This window comes from Mizuhopecten yessoensis, unplaced genomic scaffold (genome assembly GCF_002113885.1).
Source record: "Mizuhopecten yessoensis strain PY_sf001 unplaced genomic scaffold, ASM211388v2 scaffold9023, whole genome shotgun sequence".
NCBI lineage: Eukaryota > Metazoa > Mollusca > Bivalvia > Pectinida > Pectinidae > Mizuhopecten > Mizuhopecten yessoensis.
In genome coordinates this window covers 256,409-281,389 of record NW_018407840.1, presented here as the reverse complement: position 1 = coordinate 281,389, position 24,981 = coordinate 256,409, and the positions used below count along the sequence as shown (strand labels likewise).

The window sequence follows — 24,981 nt, the reverse complement described above, 5'->3', positions numbered from 1 at the left end:
ATTCAACAATCTGGTCACACTAAGTATAGCTCATACATTCAACAATCTGGTCACACTAAGTATAGCTCATACATTCAACAATCTGGTCACACTAAGTATAGCTCATACATTCAACAATCTGGTCACACTAAGTATAGCTCATACATTCAACAATCTGGTCACACTAAGTATAGCTCATACATTCAACAATCTGGTCACACTAAGTATAGCTCATACATTCAACAATCTGGTCACACTAAGTATAGCTCATACATTCAACAATCTGGTCACACTAAGTATAGCTCATACATTCAACAATCTGGTCACACTAAGTATAGCTCATACATTCAACAATCTGGTCACACTAAGTATAGCTCATACATTCAACAATCTGGTCACACTAAGTATAGCTCATACATTCAACAATCTGGTCACACTAAGTATAGCTCATACATTCAACAATCTGGTCACACTAAGTATAGCTCATACATTCAACAATCTGGTCACACTAAGTATAGCTCATACATTCAACAATCTGGTCACACTAAGTATAGCTCATACATTCAACAATCTGGTCACACTAAGTATAGCTCATACATTCAACAATCTGGTCACACTAAGTATAGCTCATACATTCAACAATCTGGTCACACTAAGTATAGCTCATACATTCAACAATCTGGTCACACTAAGTATAGCTCATACATTCAACAATCTGGTCACACTAAGTATAGCTCATACATTCAACAATCTGGTCACACTAAGTATAGCTCATACATTCAACAATCTGGTCACACTAAGTATAGCTCATACATTCAACAATCTGGTCACACTAAGTATAGCTCATACATTCAACAATCTGGTCACACTAAGTATAGCTCATACATTCAACAATCTGGTCACACTAAGTATAGCTCATACATTCAACAATCTGGTCACACTAAGTATAGCTCATACATTCAACAATCTGGTCACACTAAGTATAGCTCATACATTCAACAATCTGGTCACACTAAGTATAGCTCATACATTCAACAATCTGGTCACACTAAGTATAGCTCATACATTCAACAATCTGGTCACACTAAGTATAGCTCATACATTCAACAATCTGGTCACACTAAGTATAGCTCATACATTCAACAATCTGGTCACACTAAGTATAGCTCATACATTCAACAATCTGGTCACACTAAGTATAGCTCATACATTCAACAATCTGGTCACACTAAGTATAGCTCATACATTCAACAATCTGGTCACACTAAGTATGGCTCATACATTCAACAATCTGGTCACATTACGAATACAAGTATACTGTAGTTCATGCATTCAACAATTTTGTCACACGTATTTAAAACATGTACGTTCCATAATTATAGCTCATACGTTCAACAAGTATAGATCATACGGTCAACAAGTATAGATCATACGGTCAACAATAATAACTGATGTTCAACAACCTGGCAACAATTGTTATAGCTCATACGTTCAACAACATGGTCACATAATAATAGTTCATAGGCGGATTGGTCGCGTGGTTAACACTCCGTTCTTTCACGCAGGCGACCAGGGTTTGATCCCCGAAGTCGTCGTACACATGGATATCCAGAGAAATCGTTTTCCCTTGCCCACACAACACGAACAACCCAGGTGGAGTATAAATTAGTCGTGGGTGGATGTTGCGGTATCTGTGTTGTTGGAAGCACAGTCCCACTACAAACAGAACTCAATACAACTCCAGCACACACACAGGAATACACAAATAAAGAGATATTAGTCAGGTGGCATATAGGACTAGTAGTTAGCGCCTGATAAAGCAGCTCCTGTGAATTCCTCAACATTGTATTGATTAATGTATACATGTACTGTAAAGCGCTTTAGAATGGCTTATGTTAGCTAGATAAATAGAGGTTACACAACGAGTGGTTGTTGAATATGGTATTTATTTCACTCGAGTTAGTGAATTTTCAAACGTTACAAAAGACACGAGTCGTGTGATCTGTTTCTACCACAATCTCATGATCAGTCGGAACAAGGCTGGCGTAGTGATATGGCCCATATGTAAAAAGTCATCCATTAATATTCAAAAATGACTTCTTCTTTTTTCCAATTTAATTATTGTCAAAATTAATGTTTCGGCAACAACTTAATGAAAAAATAAAATAGATGAACGACTTTAAATATTGAGAGTAGCAGTAATGCATTAATTTATATAAATTAACCACGGACTATGTGCGCGTAAGCATATCGTACGAAGTCTGCCTCCCGCCAAGTGATGAACTCACCGTAACTCACCTTTGTAGACGAACTTATCGCTGTCAATATCCAAAACCATAGGCCTACGTTTCTTCGTAACGGTTCTATGGTTGACGTTTATAGTGAAAGTTCAGCCATAGTCAGACCGTCTAAATAGCGATAACGGGACGTTGGGAGAACGAAATATTTCCCGACACTGTGACAGATCGAACTTGTTTTGGTTTCACGACCTGGACACGCGACGGTGTGACGTCAAAACTATATCGTGCGTCTGTAGCAATTTTGCCTGAAACTAGTGATCAAATCTTTAAGTATCATCTTTTAATATTGCCTTAATAACCCCCTTTTCCGCATAACCTCACAAAGTCACCAACATGTGTCGGATGGTGACAGCCGACGACGTAAACAAAACAGCAGGTGGAAAAAAGCACGTGGAAAAAGTCTTTTCGGTCAAAGTTCATCTTCTCGACCAATCAAAACTATTGAAGGTGGTATATAACTCATATTTATCTAACAGTCTGCGTGTTTATACAATGATCTGAGAGTGGAATTACACTATAGGCGCTATATCAAATGTTATATATTACTATTATTATTATTAATGAACATCAACTATATTATTCGACATAATGCTGCGATGATTCACATTTTAAGAATTATACGTCTATTATACTCATTTTGAATGGATATTATCAGAACTCTAATGGCGTTGGATACGGCGTAGAGTATACCTCCTACAATCTTACCTACCCTTACTGTCATGACAAATCATTTGCTTCATTGTATTTGCACTTAATACATGTAAATAACTTTTGCCGACTAGCCAACACAGAGTGGACACGCCATATGCTTTGATTTCATGTTAAACGTAATGGGAATAGCCTACGGCATGGCTCACTAATGAACTATGTAGTAATATGTTTCACTATCTGATATAATTGACTGTATGCTAGTTGTTTAACAGCTGTACATAAAGTTCCGTATATTATCTCGTGTACCAGAAACACAAGCATTGAGCCAAGGACATCTGTGGAACTTGTATATTTAGGATTGGAACCAAGCTCATACACCAACGTTACTTTGTTATTGTAATATTGTAAGTATGGCAAATGCACCCGCATATTCAGATTGTAATTCTTTAAACATTATTTTGTATGATTTCGCTATAGTGTGATTAAAGGAATAATTAATGTTTCGATGATGGTTTAGCTGATACATATGGATATATGTTAACATTTAAATTAAGGTAACATACATTTATAAACGTAAATGTGTGTACACTTCTCTACAGAATATTTCATGATAATTTCTTTTAACGGATAGGGCTTACATAGGCTGTGCCTGTTGCCCAATCCCTTTTGACAATATAACATGTTTGTCAATTAAAATATGCTGAAATTAAATGAATTTCTTATCGCCTACGATGTAGAAGATCATGTGCAAATGCATGTTGTTTTGTTTCAGTTTTGGCGGCTTAAACGTTCTGATTATTACATTAGAATCATGCTGGTACACATGATCTGTCTGATTATGCTGGCTATGATTGTCAGTGATATGCCACTATCACCAGACCCTCTCAGGGACGATATGGGATTATCTGCTGCCTTAGGTCATTTGACAAAGAAAGGTTTGTTGAAAAACATAACAGCCCATGGTACCAAACAAGACATAAATGTGAACGAAGACATATCGTTTTCCAAGGAGGCAATTTCAGAATTAGTAGCTAAACTTTCGGCTTATCTAAAAGGAAACTGACGCAAATTCAAGTAATGAAAACGACTTGTGAAATGTAACTTTACTGGAATATAAAAAGTGCGGCGATGATCTAACACGTTGAATGAAAGAATTTCAATATGAGGTTTTCTAAAGATTGAAGAAGACTCGTCATGTGAGCAGATACAATATATATTGAGAGTCCTTTAACTATAGCCGCAGAAAAAACGTCAATGCTAATCACAAGGTAATTTGATGACCGAGCTGAAATCAGTTAGTTTTTTGAACGAGCTTCTTCATTATCTTAAAATGAAATAAAATACATATATGGGATTTACATCTTGTTTTATCATTTACATTTATTGGAGTGAGATAATTCCGAAACGTGAATGAAACAGATTCACACTGTACTATATATAGAGTCAGCGGTCACAAAGCAATAACATATAGAGTGTACAATGTTTATAATAAAAGACGAATGTCAAACTTGCTCTTCAGCTTCAATATTTCTGAAATCACTAGAAGACATTGTGACTGATGCCATATGTGTTTTCGTATATGTGGGCAGTGCAACAAAGAAAGAAACTTGTGTACATTTCATGTTTATGTTTAACACAACAAGAAGTCATTAATGATGTCACTGTATACACTCTATACACATAAAATGATGACGTCATCAATAATACCGTTAAGAGAGAAAGCATAAGTCAACTGGTACGTTACAAATTAATTTGTTGCAATTTAGTATTACAGCAGCGTTTTTTTTTATATCAATGAATGCAATAAAATATTCTGAAATTATTCTTTATTGAATTAATTAACATAATGCATGCTCACGGACATTAAAGTGCATTGCCATACTCGATCATAGCAATTCAATAAGAACAACTGAGACTGGGTCTCAATTTATAAAATGATTCACCTATTTGCGATAGCTGTTATTGAAGAGAACAACATAAAACATATATAAGCATACTTAAGGGTCCCTGTCAAAAGCACTCGTGTTGCGTTAAGTTTTAGGATACATATAACTGTAGCACACTTATGCCATGATACTTCCTAGTTGGTTAGAGTATAACAAAAGAGAGCGACAGTATACAAATCCGACATGCTTGGTTCGGAATTCGGTCTAGTTCAATTTGTTAAACTTTCAACACGGTTGTTGACTATATTGTGCTTATTTTAATAAAAAAAATCACGCAAGGATTTTTTTCCGGAAATTTTAATATATCAAAGCTAAAGTTATACCATTCAACAGTTTCCAATGTGTAGTAACAGTTTTTGACAGTGGTTCGGGAATCATTAGACGTACAATACCAATGATTGTTTTTCAAATTTCTTTTTGACAAGCTAGCTTAACATTTATACTAGAAACAATGTTGATACTGTATTTCATAAAATTATGTCAGATATAATATAAACAATTATATCGACATCGCAGACGCACATATCGTATACCAATGGAAAGCTGATAAACTGATCTTGAAGATCGTATTTAAAAATGACATGCTTTCCCCGTTTTTTTTTAAATACCCGTCCATAGAATAAAGAAAAAAGAAAAAAAACATGACACCAAAGTATATACTGCGTGTACCGTTTCCTGCATTTCACGCAGTTGAATATTCTAATTTGATCTCCACTCTTCTTTCTGTTTCGGTGTCAAGTGATAGAGAATGGGTACTTTTTATTTATTTATCTATTTCTCTTAGACTTTCTGTGAAAATTCGGAGCAACGGTGTCAGTATATTAGAAACCATTCGCGGACTTTCGTGCTGTAAGCGATGTATTTGAACTTTCAATTCCTCGGATATATGATGTTGGATACGGCCAGTGGACACATGGCACGGACAATGTGTCTAATCCCTTATACACATTATCTGGTATCATTTTTCAATATCATCAGATATCACAGTTATTTCCCTTAGAGCGTGAGCAATTATATAATAAGCTTTCAATTGAGATGTTGTTTTTATAATATTTTTATTTTATTTTGGGATCTTCCCCATCTCTTCGTTTCTATCGTTTCTGAGGAAGTGCCAGCATTTTAGTTTGTCCTTGTTGCTTGGTACCGAATATGGGTCTCGGAACTAATGGGGAAAATCTCAAAACCAGAATTTTTTTTAGAAAAAATATGATTGTTTTTAATCTCAATTGAAAGCTTTTTTAACTTGCAAATTTAATCTTTGTTATGTAAACTGGAACAAGCGTTTGTTTTCACACTTACTAGTGTAAGTTTCAAACTTTGAGATTACAATGTATAGCTAGTTACCTCTTTAAAGTTGATGTTGATGCCTTTTGCAGTATTGCTACAAGATACAAGAAGCTTTATTTACTGTCGTATATGGCATAACATTGAAACATTAGTTATGTGGAGCGATTTTTACGACAAACATAAGTATCAAAACAGAGTAATAACAAGGTATAAAGCATGCTAGTAGAAAAAGTAGGATTATGCAGCAAAAGCTATATACATAGAAACTACAAAAAGAATCAAAAACAGTTTGATGATAGCACATGCATGTTAAAAGCAGGAACAGTACTAATTATAAAATAAGCACAAATCATAAGCATAAAGCATATAAAACATATCAGACATAGCAAGCACATATTTCATATAATATCACAAATGGTCAATAAGATACTTTATATTGGAAAATGATGGAATAAAATACTCAGACAATTTAAAGTAATATTAAGAAGCAAAATAAAAGCAAAAACTCAAATAAAATGGGGGATCAATAAGATAAAAGTCAGGAACATATAGAACACTGGCAGAAATCACCTTCCCAGCAACAGCCTACAGAAAACCTTGTAGTTTTCTGCTTGTCTAATCTCATTAGGTAGGCTATTCCACACCTGGGCGACTTCGAAACGAAAAGATTTCTTAACATGTGTGGTAGTATTTACTCTTGGTATAGTCACAGTGTCAACTTTCCTGAAATTATATAAAACTTGGTTTTTATTGATAAGACTCCTCAAGAGTTCTGGAGCAATATTATTTAAAATCTTGTATACTTCCTTGGCCATGGTCTTCAGCCTACATATATGTAAAAAATTTAATTCATTTCTAGCTAAAAGCTCTTTAATAGATGAGCTATAATCATTATCAATAAAACGTAAAGCTCTTCCTTGTATCTTTTCCATTTTTTCTGGTATTTCTAATACTACAAAAATGCCATGAAAGAGGCCAAAAATTAAAATTTGATAAAATAAAAGATTTAAAAATGGTGACTTTGCCTTTTTTGTCAGATGATTCCAATTCTCTTGAGTATACATAGTTGTTTGGAAGCCTTCCTACATAAGATTGTTATATGATTTTCAAATTTTAGATCACTGTTAATTTCAACCCCATGTAAAGTCGCACTATCTGCACATGTAAATTGGTGATCTCCAATAGTGAAAGATGAAATTTGCTCTTTTGATTTCCTTCCTATGCAGATGGCATGAAATTTTTCAGGGTTTGCCTGCATGCCATTTTTTGGTGAACCCATTAAGTAATAAATTACTTTCATTTTGTAACACAATACTAAGATCAAGAGCACTATCAGTGATATGAGACAAAGTTTTGTCATCTGCATAGTTAAACAGAGACCCATGTTTTAAGACAGTAAAAATGTCATTCATAAAGACGTTAAAAATAAGAGGCCCCACTATAGATCCTTGGGGGACCCCTTCCTGAGCCATCCCCAGTCGCTAACCATAGGGTCAAGCCTGACACGCTGCTGTCTATCACTGAGGTAACTAGGTCCTATACTACTGACAAGTGTAACTGCTGACTCATCTAGTCTATAGACTTACAGCTTCCCCAACAACAGACCATGAGGAAGGCAGTCAAAAGCCTTGGACAAGTCCATTAGGATAGCTCCTATGTGCTTGCGGTTGTCCAAGGCCTGACGCCAATCCTCCAGGAGTCGCAGTCCAAAAACTGACACCAATCCTCCAGGAGTCGCAGTCCAAAAACTGACGCCAATCCTCCAGGAGTCACAGCAGGACAGACTGGCACACATAGCCCCGTCTGAAGGCGTCTAGGAAAGGGTTTTAATATCATTTAAAAACACATTGAGCTGGTCGTGCAATATCTTCTCCAAGACTTTTAAGATTGTGGGAAGAACACTCAAATGTCTATAGTTTTCCTTGTTTAATGGATCTTTCTTTTCGAAGATAGGAATGTGATTCAGTAATATTTTATAAACTGCAGGAAATCATCCCCCTCTCGCTTGCATTACGAAAATGCAACTACAAGCCCGTTCATAAACACAAGCCGTAGCAGTGGCGGATCCAAAGGTTTTTTTTGGGCTACATGAACCCCCCGACCCCACCCTGAGAATTTTCTTTAAAAATCATGTATTTCACCATTTTCCTCAATTTTTCCCCACATGGAAACCCCTACTGGAAATTTGCTCCCTTCGCCGCCCCCCAGATAAAGGGTCTGGATCTGCCACTGCAAAGCCCATCTCAGAAGCAAATGTCTCCTAAACGTATTGATAGGATTTTTCCTGCCGTTAGTGTTATCACGTTTATTTTCGCAGTACAATACACAACTTCCGGTGACGTAATCACGGTTTTAACTTTAACTAGAATTTTCCATTCTGTTTATGGACGGTTACCTGAATTTTGTCTTGATGTTACACAAAACCATTTGTATTACTTCTTTTTTGTCCATAAATAAGTAAGATATAAAGAATGATGAGGTAAGGTGGTTGCTTCTAAGAAACTAATCACTCCATGTTAACAGCGCAAATTCTGGTTATTAGTAGTGCCCCTAAATGTATTTCCGGCTGCATGAACGAAGACTGGGAAATGAGAAAACGTTACATGAAGGTACTTTTAGACACTATATATGGTAATTACGGTTCCCATGACTGGTGAAATAGAATACGTTTTAGTCCTACGTCAAATGTCAATAGTCTACAGGAAAAATTAGAGCAGTGTCGGATAAATAGCTCTTTAGAGCTAATGTTGTTACAAATTGTCCGACTCTAAATAAATATTATTTGATTTGATAGTAGTGTCGGAGCTTAAACGTCCCCTCCGCATTGAAGACAGTTTGGTATCTGTGGAGTTTATAGGAAACTTAGGGGATACAGTCGTTTCGGTACTTCAAAAAGAAGATGTTTCGGTACTTTTTGTAAGTCGTTTCGGTACCTGTATTTAAGTTGTTTCGGTACTATTAATATGACTCGGGCATGGCCTGGAGAGAGCGCAGCTCGTACATTTTTTTCAATAGTATAGTATACTTTTTGAATCATAACATTACCCATTTTAATGCATACAAAATGTACCTGCATTTTTTTTTATATGATATACTTGAATCTGTTGCTGGGCAAAATCAATCATTTTGAAAACAGGCATTGCCTGAAACGAGCGAAGAGTCTAAATGCTTTTTTTATCAATCTTATTTTCTAAATAACATTATTTAAAATATTATCTATTAATTCGTTTTATAGCGATAAAGTACTTAATGTAAAATTAATAATAAGTAAAGAAAAACATTCGAATGAATTATGCAGTTCAAGAGAAAACGCAAATGCATTTGGTACTGTTGTATTTAATTGCCCCGTCTATGGCCTCAGCGTAATGTTGCGGAAAGAGTGAGGCACAGTAGAGGGACTTCATATTTGAAGATATATTGTTTATCAAATATAACTGTTATTATCTGTTATTATTAAAGTTAATTGTATATTGGTGATTAAATTCCATGATATACTTTGCCTGATCCCTCTAAATCGTTTAAAAAGAGAATCACAATAGCCCAAACATATCTGGATTTAACGTTTGGTTTGGTAGTTACCATATACTTCCGGTTTGGATGGAGAGAAGAAAAGACCGAAAATTTGAAAGAAACTTCAGTTTCTATAATTTTTAATGTCATGAATTTACATAAGCACAGAAAAAATTTATCAAATAAAGAGATATTTTTGGCGCAAGAAGAGCTGCGCTCTTATTATTATTAATTAAACATGTTATATATATGTCCCGCTATACTTAGCTATTTATTTTGTTGAAATATAAATTAACCATGTTATTAAGTGAAAAAAACAAGCAAAGACCTCTCCAGAAAATCTATTAAAGAAAGATATTGGAAACATGAGCAAATCAAAATAACAAACTGATACAAACACATGTATTATAGCATAAGTTTGACTCCACACTTAGAGTTACTTCCCTTGAAGGTATACAGCACGCAAAAAGTGGTGACGTTGACTATAACTTGGTACCAAAGAGGGTTTTCCATAAGTGCCGAAACAATTTCCATAAGTACCGAAACGACTTTCAGAAGTACCAAAACGACTTTCAGAAATACCGAAACGACTTTCAGAAATACCAAAACGATTTTCAGAAGTACCGAAACAACTGGGTACCTAAACGACCTGAATTCATGGCATGCCAAACTGACATTTGTCACAGCACACCTGAACAGTGAGTGTGTTGTGACCCATATCAATATGTATTCTGACGATTAATCAATATAAGTGCATACTGTTAAACTTATATTGATTAAAACGTCAGACTTCTGTTCAATTTAGCATAAACGTGTATTAGACATTTGTAACAAAAGCCTGTGGTCAAATCTGGCTATATACATGAAGGCAGATTTCGCTATCGGTCAAATATGACTATGCTAGCATGTAGGTAATAGGCTCGTCTGTCAATACACCTATAATATAATCAAGGTTGCTAACTCTGTCCCCCTAGTAAAATGACCTAGTTCCAGGAAACCTGTGATTTTGACATAACTGTTCATAGTAGTATTCAGCCGGGAGCAGCCTAGATCGACAGGAAAATATTTTTTCTTTAATTTGATGTATGATTTACCATATATCATGCAGTTATTTCGGTAGACATCATGAAAAATCGAAAATTGGTCGAATTTCAGTTGGACAGACACTGTGCTGTCCACGGAAATCTGAACAGAACCTGCCATTTTCTCCAACTTTTGTGACCTCGATGCTGGTTGGCTTTTAAATTTAACGGAACAATCTGATCAGATTTCTGATCGTCAGCCTGACCAGCTTAAAAACTGGACTCGGGTGTCCGACATGATAATGTAAGGCCATGAACTATCATACAAGTAAGTTTGTTTCCTATTGTAGAAATACTGTACCGACATTGAATAGCAGACATGCCGTGTGTTTTGCACTACTATACCCACTAGGGATTTAGCATGTCATCTCGTGGACAGCACAGTGTCCGACCAACTGAAATTCAACCATTTTTCGATTTTTCATGAAGTCTATCATAAATTATACTGCACGATATATGGCAAATCATACATCAAATTAATGAAAGAATATTTTCCTGTCAATCTAGACTGCTCCCGGTGTCATACTATGGATGGTTATGACAAAATCTCGTTTTCTGGAACGGGTCATTTTACTAGGGGGACAGAATAAGCAACCTGATTATATTATAGGGGTATAGACAGACAATGCTAGTACCTGTGAGGCTAGTATGCATAGAAAACCTACATGTATATAGGACGAAAGTAAACAAACAAGCTGTTACTGGAATATTTATCTGCACATGTATACAATGTCATTGGGGAAATTAGATACTTTGTTAATTGCACTGATATGGTGAAATTCTATCATTACACTTTTTTCCTTATCAACATGTATCTCTTATTAGTATTAACTTATGATAGCGTGTGTTTTCAATGTGTTTCTGAAGACAAATATGCTGAAGAAGCAGATTGGGGCCCCATGTGCATTAGGAAGATACTTCCAAGAAGGAATGATAACAAGCCGTTATAGTTGTTCATTTGCTGAGAGGGATTGAACTATTTTGTGTTTTCCTACCAAATTGATTAATAATGTTCCCAGAAACATCAATAAGTCTCCAATATTCCTGTTTAACAATCAGATATGGGTATTAAAGGATGCTTGTGCAAAAAGTTGCTATGCTGACAATTTACAAAGTCACCAGAAGTAGAGTTATTATATAAAAATCTCTTCTTTTACCGACTCAACCTGTTTGTCAACCATTATTTGGATGTGTGTGAAGAAATTGCGACCACAATTAAATTGTTTGTTTACATTTGTCCTATATATATTAAAGTGTGCTGTGTATAGTCATTTTTGACTGCAAATATCCAAATCTGCCGATACAGCTCCAGTACCTTATCAATGATCAGTGTTGGGCAGGATAATACTACACACATACACCACATTTACATGTACTTTTCTCTGTATGCCCGGTGAAATGCAGCGGATCACAAGGTATGGTCGATGCCCCTAACCACAGGAGCTTGTTTCAATCAATAGATAATAATAGGTAAAATGGAGGAGGCACAGTAGTCTAGTGGTAGAACGCCTGCCTTGTGACCGAAGGTTGCAGGTTTGAATCACGCCACAGCACTGTGTTGTATCTTTGAACAAGAAACTTTACTCTGCTTGTTCCAGTCTACTCGGCTGTAAATGAGTATGTGGTTGGAATTGGGCAGTGCTAGAATTGTTGAATGCTAGCTGTATGCTCCCTATGGAGTTGAGAAAGATATTAGCTGGTTGCAAAGGCCCTATTACCACAGATAACAATTTGTGAATCACATTGAGATGACCTACAAACTACAATGTAGGTTGTGATAAAGTGGTATATAAGAACCTCAAATTAGTATTATTCACTATTATTAAAAAAGGTAAGGATATTGCATGTTATGACAACAACCTAGACCTTTAATGTATATGTGTTTTTAGACACCACACAATGAAGGACTGATCTAGGTTGTTGTCATAAAGATATAATATCAATACCTTTTTACCTAATATTTTCTATTGAACAAAACAAGCTCCTATACCCCAATCAGTAGGTACTGGAACACTAATCAATCTGGTTCTATGACTACAGGAATGTAAACAAACGAGCGGTTACTTGTCCTAATTACCTTGTACACTTGCATATATATATATTTCTAGTGCTTCAGTACCTGATGGGATTGTTCCGGTTCCTAAGAATAGTATGATTACATGTAGGAACTTTTTTGTAAAGATGAAAATGCTGATGACTTGTAAAACTTCAAATTAAAGCTAAAGCTTTAGTCCAAGTACTGACAATCTTATAAAATGTGTACTGAAACACCAAACTACCAAGCTACTACCACAAATACCACTTCTTACACCAAACTACTACCACAAACACCACCTCTAACACCAAACTACTACCACAAACACCACCTCTAACACCAAACTACTACCACAAACACCACATCTAACACCAAACTACTACCACAAACACCACCTCTAACACCAAACTACAAACACCACTTCTAACACCAAACTACTACCACAAACACCACATCTAACATCAAACTACTACCACAAACACCACCTCTAACACCAAACTACAAACACCACTTCTAACATCAAACTACTACCACAAACAACACTTCTAACATCAAACTACTACCACAAACACCACCTCTAACACCAAACTACTACCACAAACACCACATCTAACATCAAACTACTACCACAAACAACACTTCTAACATCAAACTACTACCACAAACACAACCTCTAACACCAAAATACTACCACAAACACCACTTCTCACATCAAACTACTACCACAAATACCACCTCTAACACCAAACTAATACCACAAACACCACTTCTAACATCAAATTTCTACCACAAATACCACTTCTTACACCAAACTACTACCACATACACCACCTTTAACACCAAACTACTACCACAAACACCACTTCTAACATCAAACTACTACCACAAACACAACCTCTAACACCAAAATACTACCACAAACACCACTTCTCACATCAAACTACTACCACAAATACCACCTCTAAACTACTACCACAAATACCACCTCTAACACCAAACTACTACCACAAACACCACTTCTAACATCAAACTCCTACCACAAACACCACCTCTAACACCAAACTAATACCACAAACACCACTTCTAACTTCAAACTACTACCACAAACACAACCTCTAACACCAAACTACTACCACAAACACCACTTCTAACATCAAACTACTACCACAAACACCACCTCTAACACCAAACTACTGCCACAAACACAACCTCTAACACCAAACTACTACCACAAATACCACTTCTTACACCAAACTGCTACCACAAACACCACCTCTAACACCAAACTACTACCACAAACTGTTTCACTTCTTCTTACACCAAACTATTACCACAAACACCTCTTTTCACAACAAACACCTACCACAAGCACCACTTTAACACCAAACTCCTACCAGAAACACCACTTCTCACAACAAACTCAACTATAAAGACAACTTCTAACACAAAACTCCTACCTTAACACTACTTCTTATGCCAAACTTTATACCACATACAACACTTCTAACACCAAACCCTAACCATAAACACCATTTTTCACACAAAATTCCGACCATAAAGACATTTTCTCACACCAAACTCCTACCATAAAGACAACTTTTCGCTCAAAACTTTCTACCACAAACACCACTTCTCACACCAAACACGTACTATAGAGACCCCTCCCATACCAAACGCCTATCATAACACCACTTCTCACATCAAGCTTCTACCACAAACATAACTTCTCACACCAAACACGTTCCATAAACACCACTTCTCACACCAAGCTTCTACCACAATCACAACTTCTCACACCAAACACGTACCATAAACACCACTTCTCACACCAAGCTTCTACCACAAACACCACTTCTCACACCAAACACCTACCATACAGAACACTACTCACTCCAAACTCCAAACCATAAACACCACTTCTCACACCTAATCGTTACATTCCGAGCCTATTCAACCTTACTGTATCATGTCGTATTTTTTGAATATAGAAATTGAATTACACCAAACAATCCACACAAAAAACGCTTAAAGGGACTAACTTATGTTTTAATTAATATTTTTGGGCTATTCTGATAAATTATTATTGCCAACTACTGCCGTGTCCAATGCAATTGATAGGTCCCTTTTATATTTCAGAATGAACGAAGACTACAGTTGAGAAGACGTTCAAAAGTCAAAAAAGTTTTGGAACCAAGCTATTTAAGTAATCTGAAATAAGGAGACAGCTTACTGATTACACGTATATTCAGATAGTTCCAAAATGGACGAGATCCTTCAAAATTTATGCACATGCGGCATATGCCATGAACCTGTCAACTACGCTAAGAAACTGAAGTGTCAACATGTATTCTGTCACGAATGTTTGATCGGCTACATAACACAGTATCTTGGTCAAACCTCATTCCCATGTCCTGTGTGTAGTTATAAACACGTACCACAAGAACCGGAAACGGAAGTGGGTGAGTCCATGTTATCGAATTTAGAAGAGGATTCCTTGACAAGAAGTTTATGCCAGTTTTATAGTCAAGAAAATGAACGACCTGCGCTCCCAACCGATGACGGTGTTTTCGCTCCGTTGTGTTCCTTTCATCCCAGGATCCGCTGCAGTTACTATTGTGAGGCATGCAACTCGCTTGCATGTATTCAATGTAAACGAAACATGCATCACGGATGTAATCTTCTGGCCATCACGAAAACGATGGCAACCGTCTGCTACAACAGAATTCGTCAAATCTCGTCTGACCTAGACGCTGTTGTATCTCAAACACAGCTCATTCATGGAAAATTGACATCAAAGTTAGAGCACGCTATCCCAGACAGAGAAAATACAGAATCGACAGTGAAAGCTTATTATGCAGATCTGAAGGAAAAGGTTGTGAATTACCTATGCCAACAAGAAGAAATGATTTTAAAAAAGGCGCGAAAATTGGAAGAAAAAGAGAAAATGCATTTAGAACGAGACGTCTCTGTGTGTTCCTCGCTGCTTGCTTCTTTAGATAATCAGCAGAAACTTGCCATAGCTCTACTTCTTCAGACGTCCATGAAACCATCCCAGAATATGGTTGTAGCAGGAGACCTGTCGAAAAATGTGCTATCTTTTGGAGATGTTTTACCACTTCTGGAGTCGGACTTGACAAAGTCGTTTGACTTGAGATTTATGATCAATACTGAACTCGAAGACAAATTGACCAACTCAGACATTGTGAATATTGAAGTGATTGATAGCTGTCACTCAGGCCCCTATGCAGTGACCGTTAATGACGAAGAAAGTGATGATGTTTTTCATGATCAATTGGCAAATGTAACAACGGCGCCGCAAACGGATTCACACGAAGGAGATGAAGACAGCCTCCCTACATATGGGAGTGTGGTTCAGCACCCTTCCTTGCTATTACACAGATCGTCTGATTCGTCTTCTTTCCCTCGTCCTGTTCCTACAGCCCCTCCGTTGCCACGGCAGCAGGAAATGGATGTTACGGACGTTCCTCACATGCAGCCGTCGGCTCCTCCGCTTCCTGAGGCTGTAGACAATGCCAATTATGCAGTAGTTCATACTGAATCTGAACCGCATGTCAGTCCATCCGTTGATGTCTTGGTTACCACGTCTACCAGAGACGGGATTGTGGGGTTAACATATAAGGAATATGTTGATATCCAGTTATCCGGGGACATTAACGTCCCGTTCGTGGTAGCTATAGCAACTGTTGGGGAAACATTTGTACTGATCGACAAGTCAAATTATTGCATGAAAGTTCTCAGTCAGCATGGCGCTTTATTGAATGTGTATGACTTCGGATATGTTGAACCGTGGGACGTCGCTGCTATATCTGAAGAGGAATGCGTAGTCACTGCCCCGAAACAAAAACAGCTGCTTTTCCTCAGCGATCCAGGTCTAAAGCAAGGAGAGGAAACAAGCGTCCGAAAGGCCCTGACTACGGGTCAGTATGCACACATTGCATTTCACAAAGAATCACAACATTTGATTGCCTGCCGATGTCCGCCATTTTGTGCAACACGAATCGATCTGATTGATTTGCAAGGACGCGTAAGGAGGAAAATCTCGTTGGATTACTGCACTAATCCACGAAACATTGTTGTGACGAACTCTTTTGACATTATAGTCAGTGACCTTGGTATGTCAAAGGTCATATTCTTTAAATCCGACGATTCAACTGCCATTCATAAGAAGGATTTCATTGGGCATGCGGCTGTGAGTTTGGCGAAACCGCAAGGCATTGCAATAGTTAATGAACTCGACTTGGTTATGCTTTTAGACAAGAGAAACGGAGATGTCTCGGTAACATCCTTTTCGGGACAAATGAAAAAGGTTCTTCGTAACCAAATTTCGGTGGATGGGTCAGTTGAAGAGGATTACCAGATGTGTACAAATATTGACGGCACGACTCTAGCGGTAACCAAAACGGACGGGTTTGTGTCCCTGTACGAGATAGAGTATTCCTACCTCCCATTTGCTACTCAGATATAGCACAACTAACTGTGGCTGTTGCTTTAAGGATGGATAATGGTGTAAGGCTACGAACTAGTTAAGATCGCTCGAAACAAGTTTGTATTATAAAGAGAAGTCCGTGTTTGTCCGGAGACTCTGTATTGTATTTCCAACAAAGAAAAGTTCCAATTTGTTTCGCATTTTTCTGACATTTTTTAGTTTTTATACGCCCGTCAAATTTGACGGAAGTATTATGGTATGGCGTTGTCCGGCCGGTTTGTCCGGCAATCTCCTCCTACACATTTCGACCAATCTCTTTGAAACTTAGTATACAACATAATCATGATATGAAGTTGTGTCTCCCTTAAAAGAATTTTGATTCGACAATTTTTCCAAAAGGTATTGCCCTTTGTTCATTTCAGTATTTGATTTTTGTCCGTAATTCTCCTACATTTTAACGGATCTCTTTGAAACTTAGTAGGCTAAATAATCATGATATATATTGTTGTGTTTCCTTGAAAAGAATTTTGATTCGAGGATTTTGTTCCTTTCAGTATTTGATTTTATTTATCCGGAGATTTTTATAGCATGTCAGCTAATCACTCTTTGAATGATGCAGATCTTATATCATTGTAAGAAAGTATATAACACCATATGGCATGCGACGGGCGTATATTGTTCCGCTCCGCGGTACTCTTGTTTTGTATGTAGGCTTGCCATAAAATCAGGAAAGGCGAGGTTCTGGTTACTCGTTTTTGTGAAAGCGATTTGTATTTCAATATGTTTTACACCATATCAGTTGTGCACCTTGCTGTATTTTGCTATTGCATCTATGATTCTGTGACATACAATGCTGTAACATATTGTGATGTCTGTGATTCTGTGACATACATTTGTATACAATACATGGTTTTGGATATGTGACACAGTTATTTGTGAAAAGTGGTAATTATAATTTGCATTGCATATATTCCATGTACATAGAACTCATAGTCATTTGTATTTAGATAACAACAGCTTATGATTACGTGAAGATTTTAGTCCACTGACGTTTATTAGGAGCACATGAATTTACATATATATACATTTATATATTTGTGATAACCGTATATGATAATAAAATGAATTAGTGTACGTGAATCTATGACGTATACAGTATACGTATTTTATATATATACATTCCTGTGACAATTATGTTCATGTATATGACAGCCAGGCGCGTAGCTGGACAGTAAACGATTTATGTGCGAAGTTTATCATCTAGCCATCCTCAGTCCACCCCCCNCTTATAGGTTGCTTTGAGGAAAATTCTTGTGTACTGCTGGGTTTTTTCTTCATTTCTGTTTAAAAAAATATGAAATATGAAGCTGACTTGTTTTTGATTTGACAGAAAATTATCTGTCATATAAGAATATTTGAAACGGCTTATAGTAAGATTTATGAACACTTAAATTGTTAAGTGAATCACTCTTCACAAAAAAACACCAACATACCTGTTACGTGAAGCCATTGCAAATCCATTCAATTCAAAATGGTATATTTGAGGACCTTCGATAAACACGCAACTATTCCTATGCTTTACATACTGTACGTACACATCTAACAGCTATGTACGCGCCTAGATGTAGTGGTGGTTGTTTCATTGGTGCTAGAGACTACAACTTCATTGTAAACCTCCGAACTGAAATCACATTACATTGTATTGTTATATTGTTATATATGGATATAAAAGATGTAGTGCTACGTAATAAAGACAAGCTTATGTTATATTACGACATGTGTGTTTGGTGTTATCGATGCTAAGTACAATGAATACAATGTTGAGATAATGGTGCGCTTTTAGATCAAATGGAAATCGCGTGAGCTCTTGTAATATATGTGGCATTAGATCATTTGATATCTGTATGGGACATATCATGTGGTATGGGCATTATCAGTCGTCTTTTCCATCCCGTCTTTTTTAAGGCCTGGGGGGGGGGGGGTAGTTCCCCAGATCTAACTCTGGTAACATGAATATATTCCTCTAATTATGTTGAGTATAGGTAGATGTGGAGGATAAAGTGTGGGGCTCTCAACAAATGACTTTCCTGTATGTCTCCGTTTGGGCCCTGCCTCTTTGCCCCCATGGCAACAACACCCTCCATTTATACAAAACTCAATCACCTGAGGCCAAAAATTCTCTAAACCAAATTTAGTTAATATCACTCCATTGGTACAGAAGAATTAATAATCCTTTATTACCCCTATTTGGCCCTGCCCTATGCCCCCAGTGGGGGCAACATCCTCCGTTCAAACAAAATTGAATCCCCTTTGCCCAAAGCTGCTCTAGGACAAATTTGTTTAAATCCCTTAACTAGTACAGAAGGTGAACGATTTTAAAAGATTTACCTTTATTTGTCCTATTGGGCCCTGCCCCTCTGCCTCATGGGGGTGCCTAAAAATGCTATGGGACAAAATTGGTTAAAATCCCACCTTGGTACAGGAGAAGAAGGATTTTGAAGTTTTACCTCTTTTTCCTGTATCTTGCCCACCCCTTTGCCCTAAAGGAGTGTGAGAACACCCTCTGGTTATATGAAATAAGTCCTCTTTGCCCAATGATTCTCCTGAACATTGAACAGACTTTGTAGCACTTAACCCTAGCATGCTACTTGTAAAATATTATTATACTGGGCTCCTTGAATGTTCAAAATATGCCCTTTAAATGTTTTCACACATGAATCTAGTGACCTTGACTGTCAATTAACAATTAAGGCAAAGTTTTCTCATTCAAAGTAATATTAAGGGCCAAGTGAGCTTATGCCTTGGCGCGGCGTCCGTTGTCCGGTGTCAATATTTTGCTTTAAACAACTTCCTTTTCAATAACCAAAAGGCCGAGGGTGATGATATTTGGCCGGTAGCATGCCTCGGTGAAGGGCTACCAAGTTAGTTAAAATTAATTACCTTCACCCATATTCAAGGTCAAAGGGGTCAAATATGTTAAAAACTTTAAACAACATCTTCTGAATAACCAAAATGCCCAGGAAGATGATATTTGGCCAGCAGGATGCTGAGATGAAGGGCTACATAATTTGTTCAAATGAATGACCTTCGACCCTATTCGAGGTCACAGGGGTCAAATATGTTAAAAACTTTAAACAACTTCTCAATAACCAAAATGCCCACGAAGATGATATTTGGCCAGAAGCATGCTGGTGTTAAGGGCTACCAAGTTTGTACAAATGAATGACCTTCACCAATATTCAAGGTCACAGGGGTCAATTGTTAAAAAATACCTTTAAACAACTTCTTCTGAATAACTAAAAGGCCCAGGATGTTGATATTTAGTCCATACTAGGATGAAGGGCTGCCAAGTTTGTTTAAATGTATGACCTTGAATCATATTCAAGGTCACAAGGAGCAAATATGTTCAAAATGTTTAAAGAACTTGTTCTGAATAACCAAAAGGCACAGGATGTTGATATTTAGTTCGTAGCATGCTGGGTCAAGGACTACCATGTTTGTTAAAGTGAATGACTTTGACTTATATTCAAGGACACAGGGGTCAAATTTGTTTAAAATCTTTAAACAACCTCTTCTGAATAACCATGGGTTCCGGAATGTTGATATTTTGCAAGTTGCATCCTGAGATGAAAGGCATAAAATGTGTTAAACATAATGACCTTGTTTGACTTTCAATCACAGGGGTGTAATGTTAAAAAATAACAGGTTCTTTTGAATGAATTTTATACATAAATACTGATATTTTGCCAGTAGCTTTATTTTAGAAACAAAATACCAGGTGAGCGATGCAGGCCCATTGGACATCTTGTTCTTTTGAACGACTTCTTATGAAGAAATGTAGGACCTAGGGTCATGATATTTGGCCAGTAGGTACCTGGGATGGAGTGCTATAAAGTTCCCTAATCAAAATGACCTTGATCTACTTTCAAGGTCACAGCGGTCAAATATATGAAAAAGTTCAAACAACAATATCTTAAGAACCATTTTAACTAGAGTCATGATGCTTGGGTATGTTTGTAGACCAGCAGTGCGAATATTTTTTTCAATTACAGTTATGAGGTCAAAGGTCAACTTTAAGTGGTTGATGGAGGTCAAATGTCAAATTTGGTTAAAAACTTTAACAATCTTCTCCTCAAGTTCCATAAGGCCCAAGGTCATGATATTTGGCTAGTAAGTACCTGGGATGTAGTGCTATAACGTTGTCTCATTAAATAGACCTATTCCTGCTCCCAAGGTCACTGGGGTCAAATATATTAAAACTTTAAACAACAATATCCTAAGAACCATTTTGACTAGAGTCATGATACTTGGGTATGTTATGAAGACCAGCAGTGCAACTATTTTTTTCAATTCGGTAATGAGGTCATAGGTCAACTTTAAGTGCAAGTCGGGGTCAAAGGTCAACATGGGTCAAAGACTTTAACAATCTTCTTCTCAAATTCCATAAGGCTCATGGTCATGATATTTGGCCAGTAGGTACCTGGAATGAAGTGCTATAAAGTTGCCTTATTAAAATGACCCTGACCTACTTTCAATGTCACATGGGTCAAATATATTAAAAACTTCAAAAAACGATATCCTAAGAACCATTTAATTAGAGTCATGATACTTGGGTATGTTACGTAGACCAGCTGTATGGATTGTCTTCTTTATTACAGTAATGAGGTCAAAGGTCAAGATGGGAGTCAATATGGGTTAAAAACTTAGTTTCAAACAACAATATCTTTAGAACCGTTTAAGAGACGTTAAAATGTCTTGTGTTCTAGTTTCCAAATTTGGTCTTAAGTTACCCATATGTCAGTTGCATGCAACAAAAGAAACAGGTGAGCGATACAGGCCCTCTGGGCCTCTGGTTGTAGATCAAAGCTTACATTAATCGTTCTAAATCCTATCCAGATATGCACAACCGTCTACGCACAATTACAATCGCCACAAGAAAACTTTCTGGAATCCGTCACCCGGCATACCGGTTTTTGCTTATCTAGCCCGAGTGTCAATAGCCATTCCGAACAAAAATATACAATTGTTTGCTTATACTGATCATGACCTGTCTTATGTTTTTTTCTGGTATGTTGCCTGAAACACATATAATTTTTGTTTTGAAGAAGAAGAAAAATCTGAGTTTCTAGTTTAAGTTCACAATTCATAAATGTAATACTCACTGCCAAGATGTTAGAATGTCCAGTTGTTGTATGTTGTATGTAGTAAAGAACAAATTAACAATGATTAAGGCACCAAATACCACGAAATGTATGGAGTTGTTATATTTATATTTGAAGTGTGTACATGCCATGAATATCAATTTTGGGTTTGCAATATAATTGTCAAAAATCTACCCTTGAACTATTAGATTAATTGCACAAATAATATACATGATGCATGTAATTCAAATCTGTACAAATGCTTATTCTTGACAAGTAATCAAGGTTATCCCCAGTTTAATCTCTACATTTACTTACTTATAGTTGACAGGGGAAACCCCTTTCATTCCTATAAGAACCCCCATACAATATATTTAAATTTTCGATATCTCATGATCATATTCCAGTATTTACATATTTTTTTTATCATCAAATGAGACCACATTAACACAAGTTAAACAAATAAGTTATGTACCTTTAATAATGTTGACTCATTTGTTGTTTTGTTATATTTTCATTTAGAGAATCTTGAGGCTGCTCTAGATCTGTTTTTTAATATTACATTTTTTGAGTTTGAAATATTTCAAAATTATATATATATTTCCTAAATTTCGAAGACAGGATTTCTCTTAAATATATACAGGTTACGTAGGAAATCTTCTAACATGGCTGTTAATGACGTTATGGTCTGACTAGCTATACTAGAAGCTATTACTGTACATACAATATGACACAGTTGATTTTGACTTGCATTGTAATACAATGTGATTTTCTGAGATGCTGACCCGAGACTCCCAAGTTTGAACCCTAAAATTGGCCATTTTCAGCCAGTAAACTTGCTTAACTATTCTGATAGTGTAAAACCTAATGATTTCATCAGAACGAACAACTCAAAAGATGACACTTTAAGGCAAAATAAGAATATATGTGCATTTCCTGTTTGGGCTCCAAAACAATAGGGCAGGTAGGTAGGAAACATATTTTATTATATTTTTTCTTTTTATGCTCTTTTCTGGCGAGGAAAATCTCCTGATTACCTCCGTGAATGTTAAAAATATGTTATTGTTTTAATGAAGTATAAAAGGCACCAAATATATAATGTGATTTAAGTAAAATAAATACACAAATGCTTTCACTGTTTTTGTGTAGAGCAGGCTCAAAAGACACATTGAAGTAAATTATTATTACAGCTGGACATTAGTTTTTAGTAATCCAAACTCCACTGATGGTCACCAGTGTTATGTTCTCTTTTGTATTACTGATACTTTCTGTTCTCAATTTACACTATATTTACAACACAAGTTTTTTAATCTGTCATAAACTATACAAGTTTTCACTATTTTGAACACAATCTCTCCACTGCAAACTTAATTATCTCCAACTATAAACTGTAAAACTGCACAGATCTACAAACTACAGCTAAAACTACTATTATTACGATTTTTCGTTTGTGTGTCAACATCTGACGTTACGTCCGTATGTTTTGAAAATACATTTTCTGTGAGGTAAATTGAAAGTGTTCAAAATATAAAAAAAAAAATAAAAAAAAATGGGTTCTTATGTAGAACTGCGTCCTCGTCAAAGCGCCTGGTAACATTTACATTCACAATAAGAATCTACAGGTAACGTTTTTCAGTTATTTCCCTTGTCTAGCACATTTACATTCATAGTGGTTCATTCCGTCCACCACTCTTGCATCAAGTTTGTAATATATATTTAAAATATTATATCAGCTTAAAAATTATAAACGTACAAAAATCGGTTAAGTAATTAACTAGTTATAGGTCAAGAAAGACAGAAATTTACGAGAAAGTTTGTATATTTTTCATTATTTTTCACACAACTTCGATTCATTCCGGCCACCAATTGAAGTGGCGACCCCAGGGGTGTTGCCCTAGTAGCCCGGGCCACACCCGTTTTCTGTGTCCAAAAATAATCTCCTAAGATTTTCCTCCATTTCATATTGGTTTTCCTTTTAATATCAACCATCCCTTGAACTATGATTTTCTATGGCTTCCTCTTGCCAGCAGTTTGAATATCTATATATGCCTAATGGTGTTTCCCAAACAAGGAGTCCACTACGTATACTTATACTCTTAACAATAGGGGAATAATCCTCTTTTGTCTATATATTAGTAGGGTCTCCAGTCAGGTCAGTGGTCAAGGCTCACCGGACTGACTCTACCTGATCTTATTGTTCTAATGTCAGTGTGATCACCCTGTCAGTTGGGAAAGACTATACCATATTGGAACTAGGTATATAGTTTTCAAATTTTATTCAAACGTTAGGCTATTGGCCCATCAGTATACAATACATATTATACACAAATCATGGACAATGTACAGAGGATGAAAACAATCATATTCCATTATAATACCCTTAATTTGTTTGCCTCATAGATGAATTTTCCTAGTAGACACAATTATTTAATATTATGGACACTCAATAACTGAGCGGCTTTACACACAGATGTTTTTTTTCCAATGATAGCTTTTGATAAAACGAGATCTGAGATTTTGGAATTTAGAACAGACCAATAAAAAAAAATCGTCCTCTAATTCAAAGGGGGAGTTACAGTGAACAATATCTACGTTCTCTAGGT

General features: G+C 36.4%; 1 protein-coding gene across 2 annotated transcripts; it reads left to right on the top strand.

Annotated features, from left to right (window-relative positions):
* The first annotated feature begins 8,715 nt into the window (after window positions 1-8,715).
* On the top strand, window positions 8,716-17,502 carry LOC110457116 (tripartite motif-containing protein 55-like). Of its 2 annotated transcripts, none has more exons than XM_021508219.1 (2): window positions 8,716-8,772; window positions 14,927-17,502. In XM_021508219.1, the coding sequence occupies exon 2, from the start codon at window positions 15,051-15,053 to the stop codon at window positions 17,274-17,276; it is 2,226 nt and encodes a 741-aa protein (XP_021363894.1). In that variant the 5' UTR covers window positions 8,716-8,772; window positions 14,927-15,050; the 3' UTR covers window positions 17,277-17,502. The 2 variants fall into 2 exon arrangements, with proteins under 2 accessions (XP_021363894.1, XP_021363895.1); XM_021508220.1 differs by having other exon boundaries at window positions 8,727-8,794.
* Window positions 17,503-24,981: the final 7,479 nt, after the last annotated feature.